This window comes from Diachasma alloeum, unplaced genomic scaffold, assembly GCF_001412515.2.
Source record: "Diachasma alloeum isolate Michigan unplaced genomic scaffold, Dall2.0 Dall_scaffold_00663, whole genome shotgun sequence".
Classification (NCBI taxonomy): domain Eukaryota; kingdom Metazoa; phylum Arthropoda; class Insecta; order Hymenoptera; family Braconidae; genus Diachasma; species Diachasma alloeum.
This window is the reverse complement of record NW_021680795.1, coordinates 27,808-46,561: the sequence shown is the minus strand read 5'-3', so window position 1 is coordinate 46,561 and position 18,754 is coordinate 27,808. Positions and strand designations below refer to the sequence as shown.

At 42.9% G+C, this 18,754-nt stretch overlaps 1 protein-coding gene across 2 annotated transcripts in view; it reads left to right on the top strand.

Moving 5' to 3' along the window:
- Positions 1–18,754, top strand: part of LOC107044039 (protein O-mannosyl-transferase TMTC3) — a 177,736-nt gene that overhangs the window by 143,880 nt on the left and 15,102 nt on the right. For both annotated transcript variants that reach the window (XM_029126535.1, XM_029126536.1), the window contains exons 4-5: positions 5,729–6,041; positions 6,127–6,417. In XM_029126535.1, coding sequence (XP_028982368.1) covers positions 5,729–6,041; positions 6,127–6,417 — 604 coding nt within the window. The remainder of the gene's footprint in view (positions 1–5,728; positions 6,042–6,126; positions 6,418–18,754) is intronic.

Genomic DNA, 18,754 nt, shown 5'->3' with positions numbered 1-18,754 from the left:
CCCCAAAATGTTCAATTTTCCCCCCCAATTCATTACTCTCTACGTAGATTACATTGAGAGGCACCCCCAAAACCACTTTTCCTCAATTATTTCACCAAAAACACCAAGATTTCCCCCCATAAATCAACGATGCACCCAAGAGTCCAACCGCCCCGCACGAGCGCCCCCTTCCCTCACGTTGTATCTTATGAAACGTGTAATTATTGGTACAAACGTTTTAAAAGACGTGATTTTGTTCTGAGTGACCAGCCGCGTCCTGGACAGCCTCGAAAGTTTACAGATGCGAAATTGTAAGCTCTATTGGATGAAGACTCAATGCAAACGCAACAAGAGCTTGCAGCTCAGTTAGGAGTCACTCGAACAGCTATTTCTAAGCGTTTNGTGACCAGCCGCGTCCTGGACAGCCTCGAAAGTTTACAGATGCGAAATTGTAAGCTCTATTGGATGAAGACTCAATGCAAACGCAACAAGAGCTTGCAGCTCAGTTAGGAGTCACTCGAACAGCTATTTCTAAGCGTTTGCGTCAAATAGGAAAAATCCAAAAACTTGGAAGGTGGGTCCCACATGTGTTGGCCGAACACAACCTAGGTCAACGTATGAACACGTGCCTTCCACTGCTTGCCTTCCACTATTTGCCGACTTTATCGCCTCGAAGCCTGCAAGTTTGTTTCGCGACGGCATTCGTATGTCAACTGAGAGATTGCGCAAGGTCATAGAAAACGATGGACAATATTTCCAAGATTAAGTTTGTTGTTCTCTATTTTTTTATATTAAATAATTTACTGAAAAATCTATAAAAATTAAGTCACACACCTAATATATGCATAATATACAAATTGTATTTATTCAGTCAACACATTGCAATTAATATTTTAATATAAACGTTGGAATGCCACAGCTGTTGTGGTATATTGAGAATTGTAATGCATGGGAAAAATATTTATGGTAGATTGGATACCTCCATGTGCCTCCATGAGACTTTCGTCAGTCCTGCCGCATAGCTCTGTGAAGTTGGCACCCCACCTTGATGAATTGAAACAAAAATTTGATATTTGGTAGATTTTGATCGCCACATGTTAGTAGTAGCATTTTTTTTTGTTTATAGTTGAAAAATAAGCGCCCCATACATTTTCAAAAGACAGTTAGTAACTATTTCATAGTTACAGCTAAAAGGACATCGGATTCTTATCTGCAATCGTTTGTAGTTGATTGTAGTTTTGAAATTCTTCCTATCCGACTTCAAATAAACGCCTCATTCATTTTCGAAAGACAGAAACTATTTTGCAGTAGCAGCGCAATTGGCATCGGATTTTCATCTGCAATCGTTTGTAGTTGATTGTAGTTTTGAAATTTTTCGAATCCGACTTCGAATAGACGCCTCATTCATTTTTGAAAGACAGGAACTATTTTGCAGTTGCAGCTCAATTGGCATCGGATTTTGATCTGCAATCGTTTGTAGTTGTGTGTAGTGCTTGCAAATTGTCAGTTCAATGAAAAAAATTGACGGTATGGTTTTTATGAAATGGTTCCGAAAAATTATTTTTCATAAAGAACTTGAAAAAGATCAGATATGTAGAAGGATTTGGTTGTAGTTGTTTTGAATGGTGGAAAAAATTAGGAAGAATGAAAGATTCTTATCTGCAATCGTTTGTAGTTGTGTGTAGTGCTTGCAAATTGTCAGTTCAATGAAAAAAATTGACGGTATGGTTTTTATGAAATGGTTCCGAAAAATTATTTTTCATAAAGAACTTGAAAAAGATCAGATATGTAGAAGGATTTGGTTGTAGTTGTTTTGAATGGTGGAAAAAATTAGGAAGAATGAAAGATTCTTATCTGCAATCGTTTGTAGTTGATCCTATTCCCGAAATTTTTTCAATTCGAATTCAAATAATCATGTCATTCATTTTCGAGAGATACTTAGGACCTATCCTGCAGTTCCAGCTTAATTGACATCGGATCCTTTTCTGCAATCGCTTGTTGATTGTAGTTTTGAAATTTTTTCAATCCGAATTCAAATAAGTATTCTATTCATTTTCATAGTCCAAGTGGGGACTGAGTGATAGCTATAGCCAAACTGACCACGGATTCCTGCCTACAATCGTGTGTAGTTGTTTATAGTACTCATAGATTTCCAATCCAATGGAAAAGAAGGACGTGAGGAAGATCAGATACATAGGAGGATTCGTTTTTAGTTGTATGTAGTAGTAAGAAAAATTGAAAATGAAATAGATTCTCATATGCAATCATTTGCAGTTAATTGTAGTTTCGAAATTTCATCCACTCGAATTCAAGTAAGCGTTCAATCTATTTTCGAAAAACAGGAACTATTTTATAGCCGGAGCATAAGTGATATGGGATTTACATCTGCAATCATTTGTAGTTGATTGGAGTTTTGAAATTTTTTCAATGCGAATTCAAATAAGTGTTCTATTCATTTTCATAGTCCAAGTGGGGACTGAGTGATAGCTATAGCCAAACTGATGACGGATTCCTGCCTACAATCGTTTGTAGTTATTTGTAGTACTCATAGATTTCCAATCCAATGGAAAAGAAGGACGTGAGGAAGATCAGATACATAGGAGGATTCGTTTTTAGTTGTTTGTAGTAGTATGAAAAATTGGAAATGAAAATGATTCTTATATGCAATCATTTGCAGTTAATTGTAGTTTCGAAATTTCGTCAGTCCGAATTCAAGTAAGCCTTCAATCCATTTTCAAAAAACAGTTGGGAACTATTTTATAGTTGCAGCTTAATTGACATAGGATTCCCATCTGCAAACATTTGTAGTTAATTGTAGTTTTGAAATTTTTTCAATCCGAATTCAAATTTATGTTCTATCGGTTTTTGGAGCACAAGTGGGGACTGAGTGATAGCTATAGCCAAAATGATGACGGATTCCTGACTCCAATTGTTTTTAGTTGTTTGTAGTATTAGAAAATTTTGAGTACCGATGGAATGGTTTTTACGAAATGGCATCGAGGAATTACTTTTTAAGACGGACCTGAAGGAGATCAGATACCTAGAAGAATTGGTTTGTAGTTGTTTACAGTGGCGATTAAAATTAGGAAAGAAGGAAAATTTCAATCTGCAATCATTCGTAGTTGAATGTAGTTATGGAATTTTTTGAATTCAAATTCAAATATACGTTCAATCGAATCTTGAATAACACTCAGGAACTATTTCACAGTTAAAATTACATTGGGTAAATGATTGCATATGAGAATCTATTTCATTTTCAATTTTTTTAACTACTACAAACAACTAAAAACGAATCCTCCTATGTATCTGATCTTCCTCACGCCTTTCTTTTCCATTGGATTGGAAATCTTTGAGTACTACAAACAACTAAAAACGAATCCTCCTATGTATCTGATCTTCCTCACGCCTTTCTTTTCCATTGGATTGGAAATCTTTGAGTACTACAAACAACTAAAAACGAATCCTCCTATGTATCTGATCTTCCTCACGCCTTTCTTTTCCATTGGATTGGAAATCTTTGAGTACTACAAACAACTAAAAACGAATCCTCCTATGTATCTGATCTTCCTCACGCCTTTCTTTTCCATTGGATTGGAAATCTTTGAGTACTACAAACAACTACAAACGATTGCAGATGAGAATCCCATGTCAATTAAGCTGCAACGATAAAATAGTTCCCATCTGTTTTCTGAAAATGGATTGAAGGCTTACTTGAATTCGGATTGACGAAATTTCGAAACTACAATTAACTGCAAATGATTGCATATAAGAATCTTTTTCATTTCCAATTTTTCATACTACTACAAACAACTAAAAACGAATCCTCCTATGTATCTGATCTTCCTCATGTCCTTCTTTTCCATTGAATTGGAAATCTATGAGTACTACAAATAACTACAAACGATTGTAGACAGGAATCCGTCATCATTTTCGCTATATCTATCACTCAGAGCCCACTGGGGCTCCAAAAACCGAGAGAACATTCATTTGAATTCGGATCGAAAAAATTTCAAAACTACAATCAACTACAAATGATGGCAGATGTAAATCCCATATCACTTAAGCTCCGGCTATAAAATAGTTCCTAACTGTTTTTTGAAAATGGATTGAAGGCTCACTTGAATTTGAATTGACGAAATTTCGAAATTATAATTAACTGCAAATGATTGCATATGAGAATCTATTTCATTTCCAATTTTTCATACTACTACAAACAACTAAAAACGAATCCTCCTATGTATCTGATCTTCCTCATGTCCTTCTTTTCCATTGAATTGGAAATCTATGAGTACTACAAATAACTACAAACGATTGTAGACAGGAATCCGTCATCATTTTCGCTATATCTATCACTCAGAGCCCACTGGGGCTCCAAAAACCGAGAGAACATTCATTTGAATTCGGATCGAAAAAATTTCAAAACTACAATCAACTACAAATGATGGCAGATGTAAATCCCATATCACTTAAGCTCCGGCTATAAAATAGTTCCTAACTGTTTTTTGAAAATGGATTGAAGGCTCACTTGAATTTGAATTGACGAAATTTCGAAATTATAATTAACTGCAAATGATTGCATATGAGAATCTATTTCATTTTCAATTTTTCTTACTACTACAAACAACTAAAAACGAATCCTCCTATGTATCTGATCTTCCTCACGTTCTTCTTTTCCATTGGATTGGAAATCTATGAGTACTACAAACAACTACAAACGATTGTAGGCAGGAATCCGTCGACAGTTTGGCTATAGGTATGAATTGGACTATGAAAATGAACAGAACACTTATTTGAATTCGGATTGAAAAAATTTCAGGAATAGGATCAACTACAAACGATTACAGATAAGAATCTTTCATTCTTCCTAATTTTTTCCACCATTCAAAACAATGATCTTTTTCAAGTTCTTTATGAAAAATAATTTTTCGGAACCATTTCATAAAAACCATACCGTCAATTTTTTTCATTGGACTGACAATCTGCAAGCACTACAAAAAACTACAAACGATTGCAGATCAAAATCCGATGCCAATTGAGCTGCAACTGCAAAATAGTTCCTAACGGTCTTTCAAAAATTAATAAGGCATCTATTTGAAGTCGGATAGGAAAAATTTCAAAACTACAATCAACTACAAACGATAGCAGATGAAAATCCGATGTCCTTTTAGCTGTAACTATGAAATAGTTCCTAACTGTCTTTTGAAAATGTATGGGGCGCTTATTTTTCAACTACAACCAAAAAAAAAATGCTACTACTATCATGTAGCGATCAAAATCTACCAAATATCAAATTTTCATTTCAATTCATCAAGGTGGGGTGCCAACTTCACAGAGCTCTGCCGCATTACTATTATCTACTTTCGTTGGTGGCGCTGGTGGCAGGATACGTTGGTGACGATGGTAATTGATGAAGGTTGAGCCGCCACAATTCAAATCTATCAAGTGACCTCTCTAGTGGAAATTTAATTCTCCGCGACAAGGTCTTCATGTAACGCCTCGTTACATAATACCAGAAGGAAGATCCCCTCTCGTCACTCACTCGTACACCTAGGGGACTCACACGCACCTCTGGTGTCTTGAATTACGGCTAGCAGCGCCGTGAAATGAAATAGATATTAATTCGTCTGTGCAGTGATTTATAATCCACCGACCAACAACCAATCCTACATTCTGACATTTGTTTGCGAAACTTACTCATTCCGGAAATGGGCACTACCTCTTTAAAAACCAAGGAATGTATTCTTTTCAGATGTCCAAAAATATCAACAATCTTTCTAGTCCTCCTTCTTCTTTCTCACTCCGTAAAAACCTTCGCTCGCAATTACGATTGGATAGACGAATATGCTATATTCATGTCGGGCCTCAAAGTAAATCTTCACAATGCTAAACTGTTCAATAACGTTGGACACGCGTTGGAGGGTCAGGGTCGTTACAAAGAGGCATTAGATTACTTCAATGAGGCTGTTCTCGTGCAGGGTGACGATATTGGAGCTCACATTAATGTCGGAAGGACGTACAATCATCTCAAGATGTTTAAGGAAGCGGAAGATGCTTATCTGAGGGTATGTTTATTCATCAAATAAGAATTGACTGAATTTCCATCGAATTCCTTTTTCCTCGTTTGCATTTACCCCCTTTTGTTTACAGGCGAAGTCATTACTACCAAAGGCGAAGCCTGGTGAATCATATCAAGCTAGAATTGCTCCAAGCCACTTGAATGTTTTCGTCAACCTCGCAAATTTAATTGCAAAAAATGGATCGAGACTTGAGGAGGCCGATCTACTCTACAGACAAGCCATCAGTATGCGAGCTGATTACACACAGGCTTACATCAATAGGGGTGATGTTCTGATTAAAATGAACAGAACGAAAGAGGCCCAGGAAGTTTATGAGCGGGCGCTTTTTTACGATAGCAATAATCCGGATATTTATTACAATGTGAGTATAGAATCACTTTTATTGCAGTATAGACAGAGTTTCATTTTTTAGACGCTTAAAAATTGCAAGGAATTGCCGAGAAACTTGGATTCCAAATCGTAGATTTTGTCTACACATAGAAAATCGCTTCAATTTTTTGAATGAAAAATTATTGTTGAACCGAATTTAATGCAGCGCCTTATTGAAAAATCAATAATTTCAAAAATTAATATTTCGATGGTATTAGGTGTATAAATTAATTCTCGGCCTTTTTTTGACAATTCTAACATTTATTTATAAAAAAATGAATACAGATCTAATCTTAAAAATAATCACCGTCACTTTGCATGCATTCCTCCCATCTATCGGGCAATTGTCGGATTCCGGTTCGAAAGAAAGATGGTGGTTTTGATTGGATGAAGTCATCAATTCTCTGCCGGACCTCTTCAGGAGATCGAAACTGGGTATCCACCAGGTGATGTTGTAGCGCCCGAAAACGGTGATAGTCAGAAGGCGCAAGGTCTGGAGAATACGACGCAGGTGGGAGAATTTCCCAGCCCAACGTGGAGATAACTTTCAGGGTTTCTTTTGACGTGTGTAGCCGCGAGTTTTCCTGCAGCAAAATCACTTGCCTCGTACCACTACCAGTAAAAAGTCTCCTTTCCTCAATAGCATCACTCAGTTTCACCAGTTGGTCCTGATAACACTTAGCAGTGACGGTTTCCCCCTGTTCGAGTATCTCATAATAGATTACACTTTTCCAATCCCACCAAATACACAACAACAATTTTTTCCCGTGAATGTTTTGCAGTACTCGTCGACGGCTCCCCCGGATAAACCCACGACTTTTCATCCCCAGACACGATTTTATGTAAAAATTCTTTTTGTTTGAATCTGGTCATTAGGCACATTGCAATTTCACAGCGTCGTCTTTTGTTTTTTGAGGTAAGATGATGGGGCACCCAACGACTTTCGTTTTGTATCCTTCCAATTCTTTTGAAACGCACCGAAATAGCTGGTTGAGTCATTCCAAGAGTATCAGCAAGCTCCTGTTGTATTTGACAGGGATTGTCATTGAGTAAGTTGTCCAACTCATCGTCCTCAACTTTTTTTGGTTGCCCAGGATGTTCCTCATTCTGGAGATCAAAATTTCCATCCCGAAATGTTTTAAACCACTTTTTACATGTGCTGTAAGATACAGCACTCCCTCCCAAGGCCTAACGAATCATTTCTTCTGCTTCTGCGGCAGTTTTTCCAAGTTTCAAGGTGAAAATAAGGCATTGCCTCAAGTGCTGCTTATCGAACGATATTTTTATTCACTATGTTTTTTGAGCTTGTGTTAATCACACCACAATCGGACTTAAGTGGTTTGATAATTCACAGACGGCGCTTCAAAACGCCGTTTATTGCGGGGAATTCTTTTAATTCAAATAGGTGCTCTGATCAATTTAATCTAGGGGCCGAGAATTAATTTATACACCTAATACATGAAAATTAAATGCTCAAGGACGGCGCCCTTGTCACACTAATCTGGTCGCGCGCTAAATAGCAATGCGTCTCACTAACTTCTTAAAATATTTACCTTTGAAGAGAGACATGTATTCCGTATAGGTCCATGGTGCCTGAGGGGTTAAAATACGATCTTTTCCTATCAAATCTGAAAACAAGTGGGAAATTGCTTTCGTCATAACATCGTCATATATTTTTGCTAATAAATTAGCAATTTGCTTTTAATTTGTAATTTGATTACGAACTTCTCTGACGATGTATTTCAACTGAAATCAATGATTCATGGAATTCTCATAATATCACTCTCAATCACCCAATTTGTTCTCAGTTAATTCATTACTTGAACAATTCATGATGAATTGAATTTTCCCACCATTGCGAGCCAATATTGCCCTGAAAATATTGGTTTCAAAATAAATTTTTTGAACCCCACATGATACAATCAATCTCATGATTGAACTTAGTCATGATGGCATTAGAAAGAATATTTTAAATCGTAATTGGATTGGATGCAAAGTCTGGTGAATATGCCGCGTGCGGGAGAACTTCCCATCCAAGTCACGTTGCTCATCGCGCGAGCAACGTGAGGTCAAGCATTGTCATGCAGCAGTATGACTAGCCTGCCTCCTTGCCCAGTAAATTGCCTTTTCCGATCAAGTTCTTCGCTCAGTTTGTTCAGTTGTCGGCTGTAGCGTTCCGCAGTCACTGTCTGACCTGTTTCCAGGGGTTCGTAATAAAGCACACCTTTCATTTCCCACCAGATACACAGGAGAATCTTCTTTAAGTGGATGTTCTGTTTCGGCGTCGATGTACTGGATTGTCCGGGATCTACCCACGACTTTTTACGTTTAGGATTCTCCTAAAAAGTATACTTTTCATCACTCGTCATAATTCTCCACAAGAAGTCCTTTTTTTATTGCCGGGCAAGCAGTGAGAGGCACGTGTTCATACGTTGACCTAGGTTGTGTTCGGTCAACACATGTGGGACCCACCTTCCAAGTTTTTGGATTTTTCCCATTTGACGTAAACGCTTAGAAATAGCTATTCGGGTGACTCCTAACTGAGCTGCAAGCTCTTGTTATGTTTGCGTTGAGTCTTCATCTAGTAGAGGTTGCAATTCCGCATCTGTAAACTTTCGAGGCTGTCCAGGACGCGGCTGGTCACTCAGATCGAAATTACCACTTCTAAAACGTTTGTACCAATAATTACACATTTCATAAGATACAACGTCGGTACCAAGAATACTGCACATTGATTCTCGTGCTTCAGAAGCATTTTTTCCTTGTTGGAATTCGTATAAACTGCATTGCCGAATGTTCATCAGCTGCCATCGTAAACTCTGCTTTTCTGAAAGGTTATGTAACTTACATAGACTTGTCGTTCCGCGTTCTGAAACCTTTCGTCGGATCCTTTCAAAACCAGAAAAGACCGCAAATATATTTCTATTTTAAACATAATTTTAAGCTCGAAGAAAAAATATGTACAAATTAAGTCGCACACCTAATAATCCGTATTGTAAAGGGTGATCCTTGGCACGTATTTGAAATGAAAATTTCGAAATACTTAGCGTTGGTATCTAACTGGAAGGAATGATACGGATAGCGTACAATATGGGTTCAGTCTCATATTGGATTAATGAAACTGCGTACATATATTGATACCATATCATATCGGAGCTCCCTAGTTGATATTGGAGGCTAACGTATTGGAAAAATATATATCCGAAACTTATAGAATGAAGCGTGATAATAGAAACCAGCGCAGTCGCACTCGAGACGTTAACGTGTGAACAACTCTATCGTGCTCGTGTCAACACGCCGACATTTAAATCAAATCTCGGTCAAGCGTACAATTCAAATGGAGTTCCAAACGCTCCCATTAAATCGATCAATGAAAAATTATCTGAACTCGATAAATCCATTATCAAAAACAGCCCAATCCACGCCCCCACACCATCATCAACACTTACATCAACAAACTTAACAACCCCAAAAACACTAACAGAGAAGAATTTATCGCTAAGCTCAAGAAACGCTTCATCGACACACTCAAGATTGACACAGCTGCAGTCTTCTCTGGCATCGAAATGTACATTTTGATGTTCAACCTGGATGCACCGGGAGACCCATCACATACTGCACCTTCCACAGGCAGAAGTAAAATAATTGAAAATGAAAGAAATTAATATTGCATATTACAACATCAACAGCTACAACAACAAAAAATCCCTCGTAAACCATTTCGTGGGAAACAACAATATCAACTGTAACTTTTTCGTAGAGGCCACAATTAACGAGAACACCAATATCAAATACAAAGACTGGTTGAATGGATCAAATCGAAGAGACAATAAAAGGAAAAACCAGAGGAGTTTCTTCAATCTAAGCACACCCAAGTCTTCAACTGAAAAAACAAAATTGCACCGGCCATTACCCATCAACTAAATAAAATTCTGCACTTTTCTCTCGCCTCTAGAGATGAACCAATTCACATTTTTCTAGTCTACTCACACCTCGCAGCACAACTTTAACACTCTCTATTCATCATGGCATCACTCTGCAGATATGCCATCATCATAGGGGATTTCAGCTCTGACAAACAAAAAATCTTGAATCAAAGATTTTCTCTCCACCGGTCAGTACATCCAGCTTCATACGGACCCGACGTTCATCTTGCCGCAAAACAACGACACGATACCTGATCTCATTTTCTGTACCAAAATATTCAGTGTAGAGTTCACGACATCGAGCGCATCCCAGACCTAGCGTCACATCATCTAGCAATCAAAATAAGCATCACCAAAGACCCTAGGCTTCACATCGAAGACCCTTATCCTCCCCGATACAACTTCGCAAAAACAAATATGGAGAAAGTCAACACCGAAGTACTACAGTTCAACCGAGACCACACTGAGAACAACGTGGGAAACATCACGGCCTTCACGCATTTCTCTCGGAAACAATATTAAAATACACTTCAAAAACCAAATACATTTTCTTCAATTACACACTGCCACTATTCATCATCCATCTCATCAAATCCAAAAGGAAGAAATGCAAAATTTACTTATTGAAGAAATTTCGCAACTTCCCTGATAGCAATAAAAAAACCAAAGCTGAAATCAACGTTCTTAACAAAAATATATTGTGACGGACTAACCTCTGAGGGTTAACGTCAGGTCACAAGATTTTTGATTTAACCTCTTCTGATTTTAATGCTTACTTAGGCTCTACTTTTCCATAGTAAAATACTCAATTCTGGCGTTGGAAAATCGGAAGTGGCGATTTCAGGTGTCAGCCATTCCTGGTCCTATCCAGCATATTGCTCCCTCACTGGGGGAACAAGATCCAGGGGTCCCGGTGTCCTGCGCGGCCTACTTCCTCTTCTCCGGTCCTCGTGGAGGTCGACAGTCTCGGCACAGCTCGTGACGATCGGTGAGTCGCCAGCACCTCGGGCAGTAACTCCTAAGCTTGGCCCTCTTGAGCTCTGCCGTACAGTCGTCAGGGTGATGCCCCTCTCTGTAGCATACAAGGCACATGTCCCCATGTTCCTCCAGGAACCTGCGAGGAGGAGCCGCCCTCTGTGCTCCAGTGGCTCGAGCCCGGGGTTCACCCTATCTCCTCGATGATCCACCCGATGTACTCGGGGTTGGCTCTAGCCTTATGACCACCGATCTCACTCTTGGGGTGCTCTGCAGTCCTGATGGCCCTGGCTGAGGTTCTGGCTCTGCTGGGGCTGACGTTTCTGAGAAGAATGAGGCCTTTGCCTTTCTCTTCCTTTTGGCGTTCAGCATCCTCTGCAACTCCTGGACTCTGTTCTCTGCTCTGGCTCGATCCATGCCGTGGGGGTATGGACAGGTCTCTGTGGAAACTCCAGTGGCATTGCAGAGGTGACAGAAGTGATTCCCAAGATTTTTGGGGCACTGCTTCCATGCATGACCGGGTTCTCCACAGTCGAGGCATCCCGAAGGGGCGTTTGGCCTCTTTGGGGGCTTTGTGGAGGATTCAGCTTCTTCCAGGAGGACTGGCTGCTCTGCCTGCTGGTCTAGATCGGCTTGTGCTGGGACTGGGCCCGAGCCGGAGGATTCTACTTCATCCAGCAGAAGCCATCTCTCCCCAGCTGCACCCTCAATTTCTCCCAGTGGTTCTGAGGCGTCGGAGCATGGTTTTCCCAGATCGACGGCCTCATCCAGGTGTAGGATGGCTCCGTCCTCATCGTCATCTGGCAGATGACCGATGTTCGGTCTGGGGGTCTCATCTATGGCCAGGAGGTCCAGGTCGAGATCTGGCTCTGGAACTGAGGTCCCTGCTTGCCTACGCAGTGTCCTTGAGATCCGCTCGATCTCTTCCTCCTCCCGCTGCCACAGTTGCTCCTCCTCCTCCGTCCTCTCACGACCTTCCCTGAGTCGCTGCTGTTCTCTGGCCGCTTGCCGTCTGAAGATCGGCCCACAGGACTCAAAGGCCCTCGCGAGAGCCGTTGCCCTCGAGAGAAGTCGAGTGTCCTCTCCGCCATCGCCTGGTGTGCTCATGATATCTAGAAAACAAATTGAATGAGTTTCGGCTTCGCCAGGTGATTGAGGACGGATTTCTCCAGGAAGGTGTGTTGGAGGACAAGTTTTCAGGTACTAGAAGTATATGCAGCCTACCGGATACCCTTGGGCGTCCGCAAGTTCGACTACATTAGGACTTTGCACTCGAGTGATTTTAAAAGGCCCAACGTATTGCTTGGCGAACTTCGCAGTCTTATTGTGCGCTGCGCTGGAAACTGTTCGATGTTTTTTGTACACCCAGTCTCCTTCCTCGCACTCCTGGTCTCGACGAGAGCGATTGTAATATCTCGCTTGTTGTCGTGATGCCTGAGCGATCTTCTTGATTGCTGAGTCCCTCAGTTCGACCATTCTCTTCATCTTCTCCAAGTGTTCTCCTCTCTGCGGTGCGTCCATGAGAATTCCTTCTGCCTCCAACCTCCTCAGCGTGTGTGCTGGGTGTGGATCACGTTCCAAGTTCAGGTACGCAGGGCTCACTCCAAGTGACGAGTGCACCGCCGTGTTGTACGCGAACTGGAATTGAGGAATCAGCTGATCACACTCTCGATGATCGTTGCAGATGTACGTGGAGATTATGACTTTGATGTTCCTGTTGACTCTCTCCATCGGATTCGCTTGGGCGTGCTACGGTGGAGAATACACTCGAGTGATTTTCAGGTTCTCCATGAGTCTCGCCAGTGCCTGATTCTTGTAGTGTGTCCCATTATCCGCCAGGAAAACGCGGGGCGTTCCCCATCAGTGGACTACACGCTGCATGAATGCCTGACCAATGGTGTTGGCATTTAATCTGTCGACTGGCACGTACTCGATCCATTCCGTGAAGAGATCCTCGAAGATCACCAGGTAGCAGTTACCCGTTCTTGACTCTGGGGATGGTCCCATCGCGTCTGAGGCAACAATCTCTCAGGGCTTGTCGATTTTTCTCTCGTTCATCAGCCCTGCTGTCTTCTGCTGATCTATTTTGCTCTCAGCGTAAGTTACGCAGTCACGAACGTAGTACTTGACGTCTCTGTACATCCCAGGCCAGTAGTACATCCAGGAGATGCACTGGTACGTTTTCTCAACGCCTTCATGGCCTGCTTGATGATCGTTATGGCATTCCTCGAGCACTTGATGTTGCTGATGAGGAGGAACCACTAGTTTCCAGGCTTCTCCATCAACTCCAGTGGTCACCTTCAGAGGATCTGGTCTGAAATAATACAGTTTCTCGTCCCTGATGTAGTACTCACAGTGCTGTCCTGAATGTTGCCCCACTGTCTCATATTTGACCTGGTACCAACTGGGTTCTATCGGGTCCCCCAACGAGTCGACTGTTGCTTCTTCGTCTACCTCGAGGTCCTCGTAGAGTCGAGAGATGGCGTCTGCCGCCTCATTCTCAGTACTCGAGTGGGTACTCGAGTATTGACTACCGTTTTTTCAGGATCAGGCTTGAGACCATCCTTGTTCACCAAGAAGCCCAAGAATCGTACTTCTTTGCAACAGAACTCACATTTCTTCAGGTTCCGTACCAGTTTTGCCTCCTTGATGATTCCCAGTACCTTCTCTAAGATCTCGAGATGATGTTCGAAGGTACGGGTGACCGAGATCACGTCGTCGAGGAAGGTGAAGACGTTTGGCTCTACCTTTGGCCCAAACAGCTTGTCCATCAGCCCTTGGAAGGTAGCGGGTGCGTTGCAGAGCCCGTACGGCATCCTGATGAATTGCAACAATCCTCTCCCTTCCACGATGAAGGCCGTCCTCGCCTTGCTCTTCTCCTCGAGAGGGATCTGGTGGTAGGCTGACTTCATATCTACGGTCGTGATGTAGTGAGCTTCGTGGAGTTTGTCCAGTATCGACGTCATGTTTGGGAGAGGGTAGACGTCCTTACGGGTCAACGAGTTGAGTACCCGGAAGTCTACACAAAACCTCCATGAGAGGTCGAATTTTACCACCATGACTGGACGACTAGCCCAGGGTGATTCTCCCTCTTCCACGATGCCTTCTGCTACCATCCGATCGACTTCAGCTAACAGCGCTTCCATCATACGTGGTGACCTTCTGGCCATTCTCTGCTTCACTGCTTTCTCGTCGGGCGTGAGTATGACGTTCTCCGTGATCGTGACAGGTTGACTCAAGTCTTTTGGTAACAGATCAGCCCATTTCTCCAGGAGTTTCTGGAGTGCCTTGTTTTGGTGATCATTCAGCTCCTGGATTCCATAACAGGTGCTGATGGTCGCCATTCCTTCGGCAACTCTGACGATGGGATGAGTGATATTCACCCCTTCCATCCACCATACTCCTTTCCGGCCACTGACGCTCACTCCGTAGTGAGTGGTGAAGTCCATTCCCAGGATACCGTTGGTTCTCAGGTGTTCTACCACCACTGCAGGGAACCAGTCGTAAATTCCGTCAATGGCGATGGGGATCATTGCTTCTCCGTAGATTTTCTCTGGAGCTCCGTTAGCCATGGCGACGTACCCTGATTTCGAGGGTGGTCTTTTCTCCATCTTCAGTCCGAGCTCCTTGACTATGACCTTTCCCACTCTTCCGAAGACTGTTAGTGCTGCTCCGGTGTCCAGCAATGCCTCGAGGCTTTTATTACCGACTCGAATCGTCGCCTCTCTTTTTACTTCCCTTCTGAGTCACTTGTTCTGGTATTGGAGGGAAGTTCTCAAGTTTTTCCTCGATCTTGCCGTTTTTCTTCGATTTTTCCCGTTGTTCTTCCGGTTTCCCTGAGCACTCCCGATCTCCTCTGATACTCGTGGAGAATCCACAAACTCGATGACTGCAATGTCGTCTTCATCGACGTCCGTGAAATCCTCCGTTTCCTCATCATCGGGGCACTCGCAGTAATGCCACACCTCCTCGGCTATTTCTCCGAACGTGACCTCCGACACCTTCACGGCTTCGGCTTTAACTTCTGCGTCTGCTGATGGTGTTGGTGGTTCAATTTTTGTTGGGGGTACTGGTGATTCGACTTGTGACGAAACTCGAGTTTGAGGTTATTGCTTCATCTTCTGCGGACTCTGTGATGTGGGGATACTACCAGAGTCGAGTTTTACTGCTGCACCCCTTGGCGTTTTTTGAAAACCTTGGTTTGAATGGTGCTGCTGGCGATGCTGCTTTGGCCTGTGGAGTTGATGATGCTGGAGTTGCTGGTGTTGGCTCCGCCGGTAACTGGCTTTGGACTCGAGCCTGCTCAGATACCTGCATCACACCACCTGATTTTGCTCCCAATTTGTTCTTTCCTTTCCTTTTCTTTTTATTTTTCGGGTCTTTTGTGGTGAACTGCTGTGCTGGGGGTGGCACCACTTCACTGATTACCTCCTTCTTCGCGGAAGTGATGTGTTGGCCCCTTTTTCCCTCTGTCTTGGGCTCTTCCTTGGAGCTTGACCACTCCTTGGCACTGCATTGGTCTCGAGCTGGTGGTGGACGGAAGCTTTTGTTTTTCCTCCACCGTTTTTCCTCCTCAGCTGTTAGCTCCGCTAACTCCTCGAAAGTCTCGAAATCCCTGGAATTTATTTTGAAGTTGTACTCAGGCTTGAACCCGCTGTACACCCTCTTCAGCTGCTTACTCAGTCGTGGAGGGTTGCCTAAACGTTCGTATAAGCCTTGTAGACAGACAAGGTAGTCGATGGCCAGCTCTCCCGGCCCCTGATTACGATTCCGGATGTTCTTCGATGTCCTCATCGTTCGCTTTTTAGCGGCATACCAGCTCTTGAAGGCCTTGAGGAAGTCTTTCCATGTCTTCCAGTACTTTTTGTTGATTCTGTACCTGGTCAATGGTCTTTCCTTCAGCACCTCTGGCAGGACTCCCAGTCGTTCAGACCCAAAGATATCAGCAGACTTGAGCTTTTCTGTGAGCTGATCTAGGAAGTCGTCTGGACTCATCTCCTCGGTGTTCCTGAACGTCAATCTCCATTTTCTCGCGCCGATGTCTCTGCTTTTCTTTGTCCTCTTTTTGTCTTTTGTCGAGTTCCATTTCTTCAATTTTTTCTTTAGTTTCTTCAATTTGATTCTTTCTTCATTCTCGCTGGATGATTCAGAAGATTTCTCACTGGAAGAGTCGGAATCGGATTACTCAGAGCTCGGGCTTGTGGATACTTCCCGTCCAGTTTTCGTTTTCCGCGACTTTCTCGGTTTCTCCTTGTGCCTGCTGTTGCGTCCTGCAGATGTTTCTCGCCTGTCTTGTTTCCTAATCGCCGTCAGCTCTTCCTCTTCCGAGTTGCTGGTCGCGTCTTCAGATTCGACTGGTGATACTACGTCTGCCTCGTCGTCTTTCTTGTCACAACGAGTGGAGCTGCTTTTTGGCTCAGTTTACTCAGGCCTCGTCTTCTGAGTAAAGGAGACTCCTTTATGTTTCTGGGACCTCCTTCCTTTCTTGGACTCCGGTCCTATAAACTTAATTGATTCAGCATCCTCAGGTACTTTTGCATCTTTATGGGTCTTTGGAATAGTCTCTGTCTTCCTTAACGTCTTCTCGGTACGTCCGTCACCGGCCATGTCTTGGACCTGCTGATACATTGAAGGATGTACCGAGTATTGTCATAAGGAACTCCCATTTACTCCTAGGTTCAAGAGTCCTTGAGGCACTTGTAAGGTTGGAGGAGCGGCTGGCTTCTCAGGTGCGGGAGATCCCGTCTGATCAGCCCTGTCGGTCGCTCGAGCGTTGGAAGGCTTTTTCAGTTTCCGTTTACCGCAGCTTCGGTCGAACCCCTCTACTTGCGCCCGCTGTTCCTCCAAAATCCTCTCTTGTTGCTCTCTTCTGAGCCTATTTTCTTCACAGAGGACTGTGGCCCCTTTCGCCTTGAGTGTACCGATGGCTCCTCCCCCCTCTCTCATCGCATGAAGATACATTGAGGGGCTGAAGCTAGAGCGCCATATGGAGCTTGTTCCTGGTGCTCCTGCCGCCGAGCGTTGAGGGTTCCTTACCGAGGGAAGGGCTGCTTTCCCTGCAAGTACGGTGGATCTTGGATTTCCCTGCAGGTACGGTGGAGCGTGGTAGTTGCCCTTGCGCCTCCTCTCCTCGCAGCTTTTGTGGAATGCTTCCTCTTCCTCTCGTAGTTCGGCTATGTGCCTCTCCAGCTGCTGTCGTTTGAGTCTGTGTTCTTCTATGATACTTTAGGCGACCTCATCTTCAGTGTGTTGTCTCAGGTCACCCCGACTCTGATCTTCTAGTACTCCTAGCTTAGCTTGAACGGTCTCTAGATGGGTCGTCGTGGTGGTAGGCACTTTGACGCCTCTGAGATAAGCACCCAGCCCCGCTGACCAAGGGTTGGAGAGGTTGCTCTTCTTTTCGTCCTTTTTGTCCTTCACAGCCAGGCTTTGTGCTCCCCTTGACTGGTCAGGGGAGGTAACTCGAGTTTTTTTCTTGCTGAGGGGTTTTTGCTCGGCGTGAAGAATGGAGTGAGTGGAGTTCCTGGAACTCCATCGGCCCTAGTCCACCTGATGTTGGTGGTGCCTTTGAGCCTCATCTGCAGTCTGATGTAGCGATCTCTTATCTCATCGCTGTCACCTTCCGGATTCACTGCCTCCTCATTTAGTTGATGGCGCTCCTGACCTTCCCGATTTGCTCCTGACCTTCCCGTTTGCCGTCGTTGACAAGATCGTCGTTATCTCCCATGTTGTAATTTCAATCACACGAGTGATGGAGAATGAGAACCACTGTGAGGTATTTTATTTATTTCGTCTGGATTCTTTCTCCAATTTGAAATTCGTCGAGGTGTTCCGCTGCTGATGTGCCTTTTGTTGTGGATGCCAACAACTCTGACGTTCACTTGGCGCTTCTACCGGTGGATCTCCCTTCCCCCGAAATGATTTGCCTCGTGGCGTGTTTGCTCAGAGACGAGAGAGAACGAGAAGTTATTTCCTGACATGTATTTGATCTACTTATTCCTTTTTCCATATAATTGAAACCAATGAAGGTTTCCTTGATCCGAGATAATAAACTGTTTGAGATCTCAGAAATATCTCTCCGTTGTTATTAATTCGATAGATGTTTGTTTGGATGCGATTCGATCCAGAGGCAATCGCTGGATCGAATCTTCACACGGGAAAGTATTCAGAAATTATTAAGTCCCACGTTTTTGTCGTGGCGTGGACCGACGCCGTTGTGATTCTTACTTCGCGATTGCTCCAGACAAATGGAGTAATAAAAATGAAAATAAAACTCGAACGAAGTTGTCGACCGAAAAATGTTCGCCTCGAATTAATTTAAAAATGTTTCTAGATGTTTTGTTGAATAGATTTATTTTTCCTATATATATATATATATATATATATATATATATATATATATTTTTTTTTTTTTTTTTTTTTTTTTTT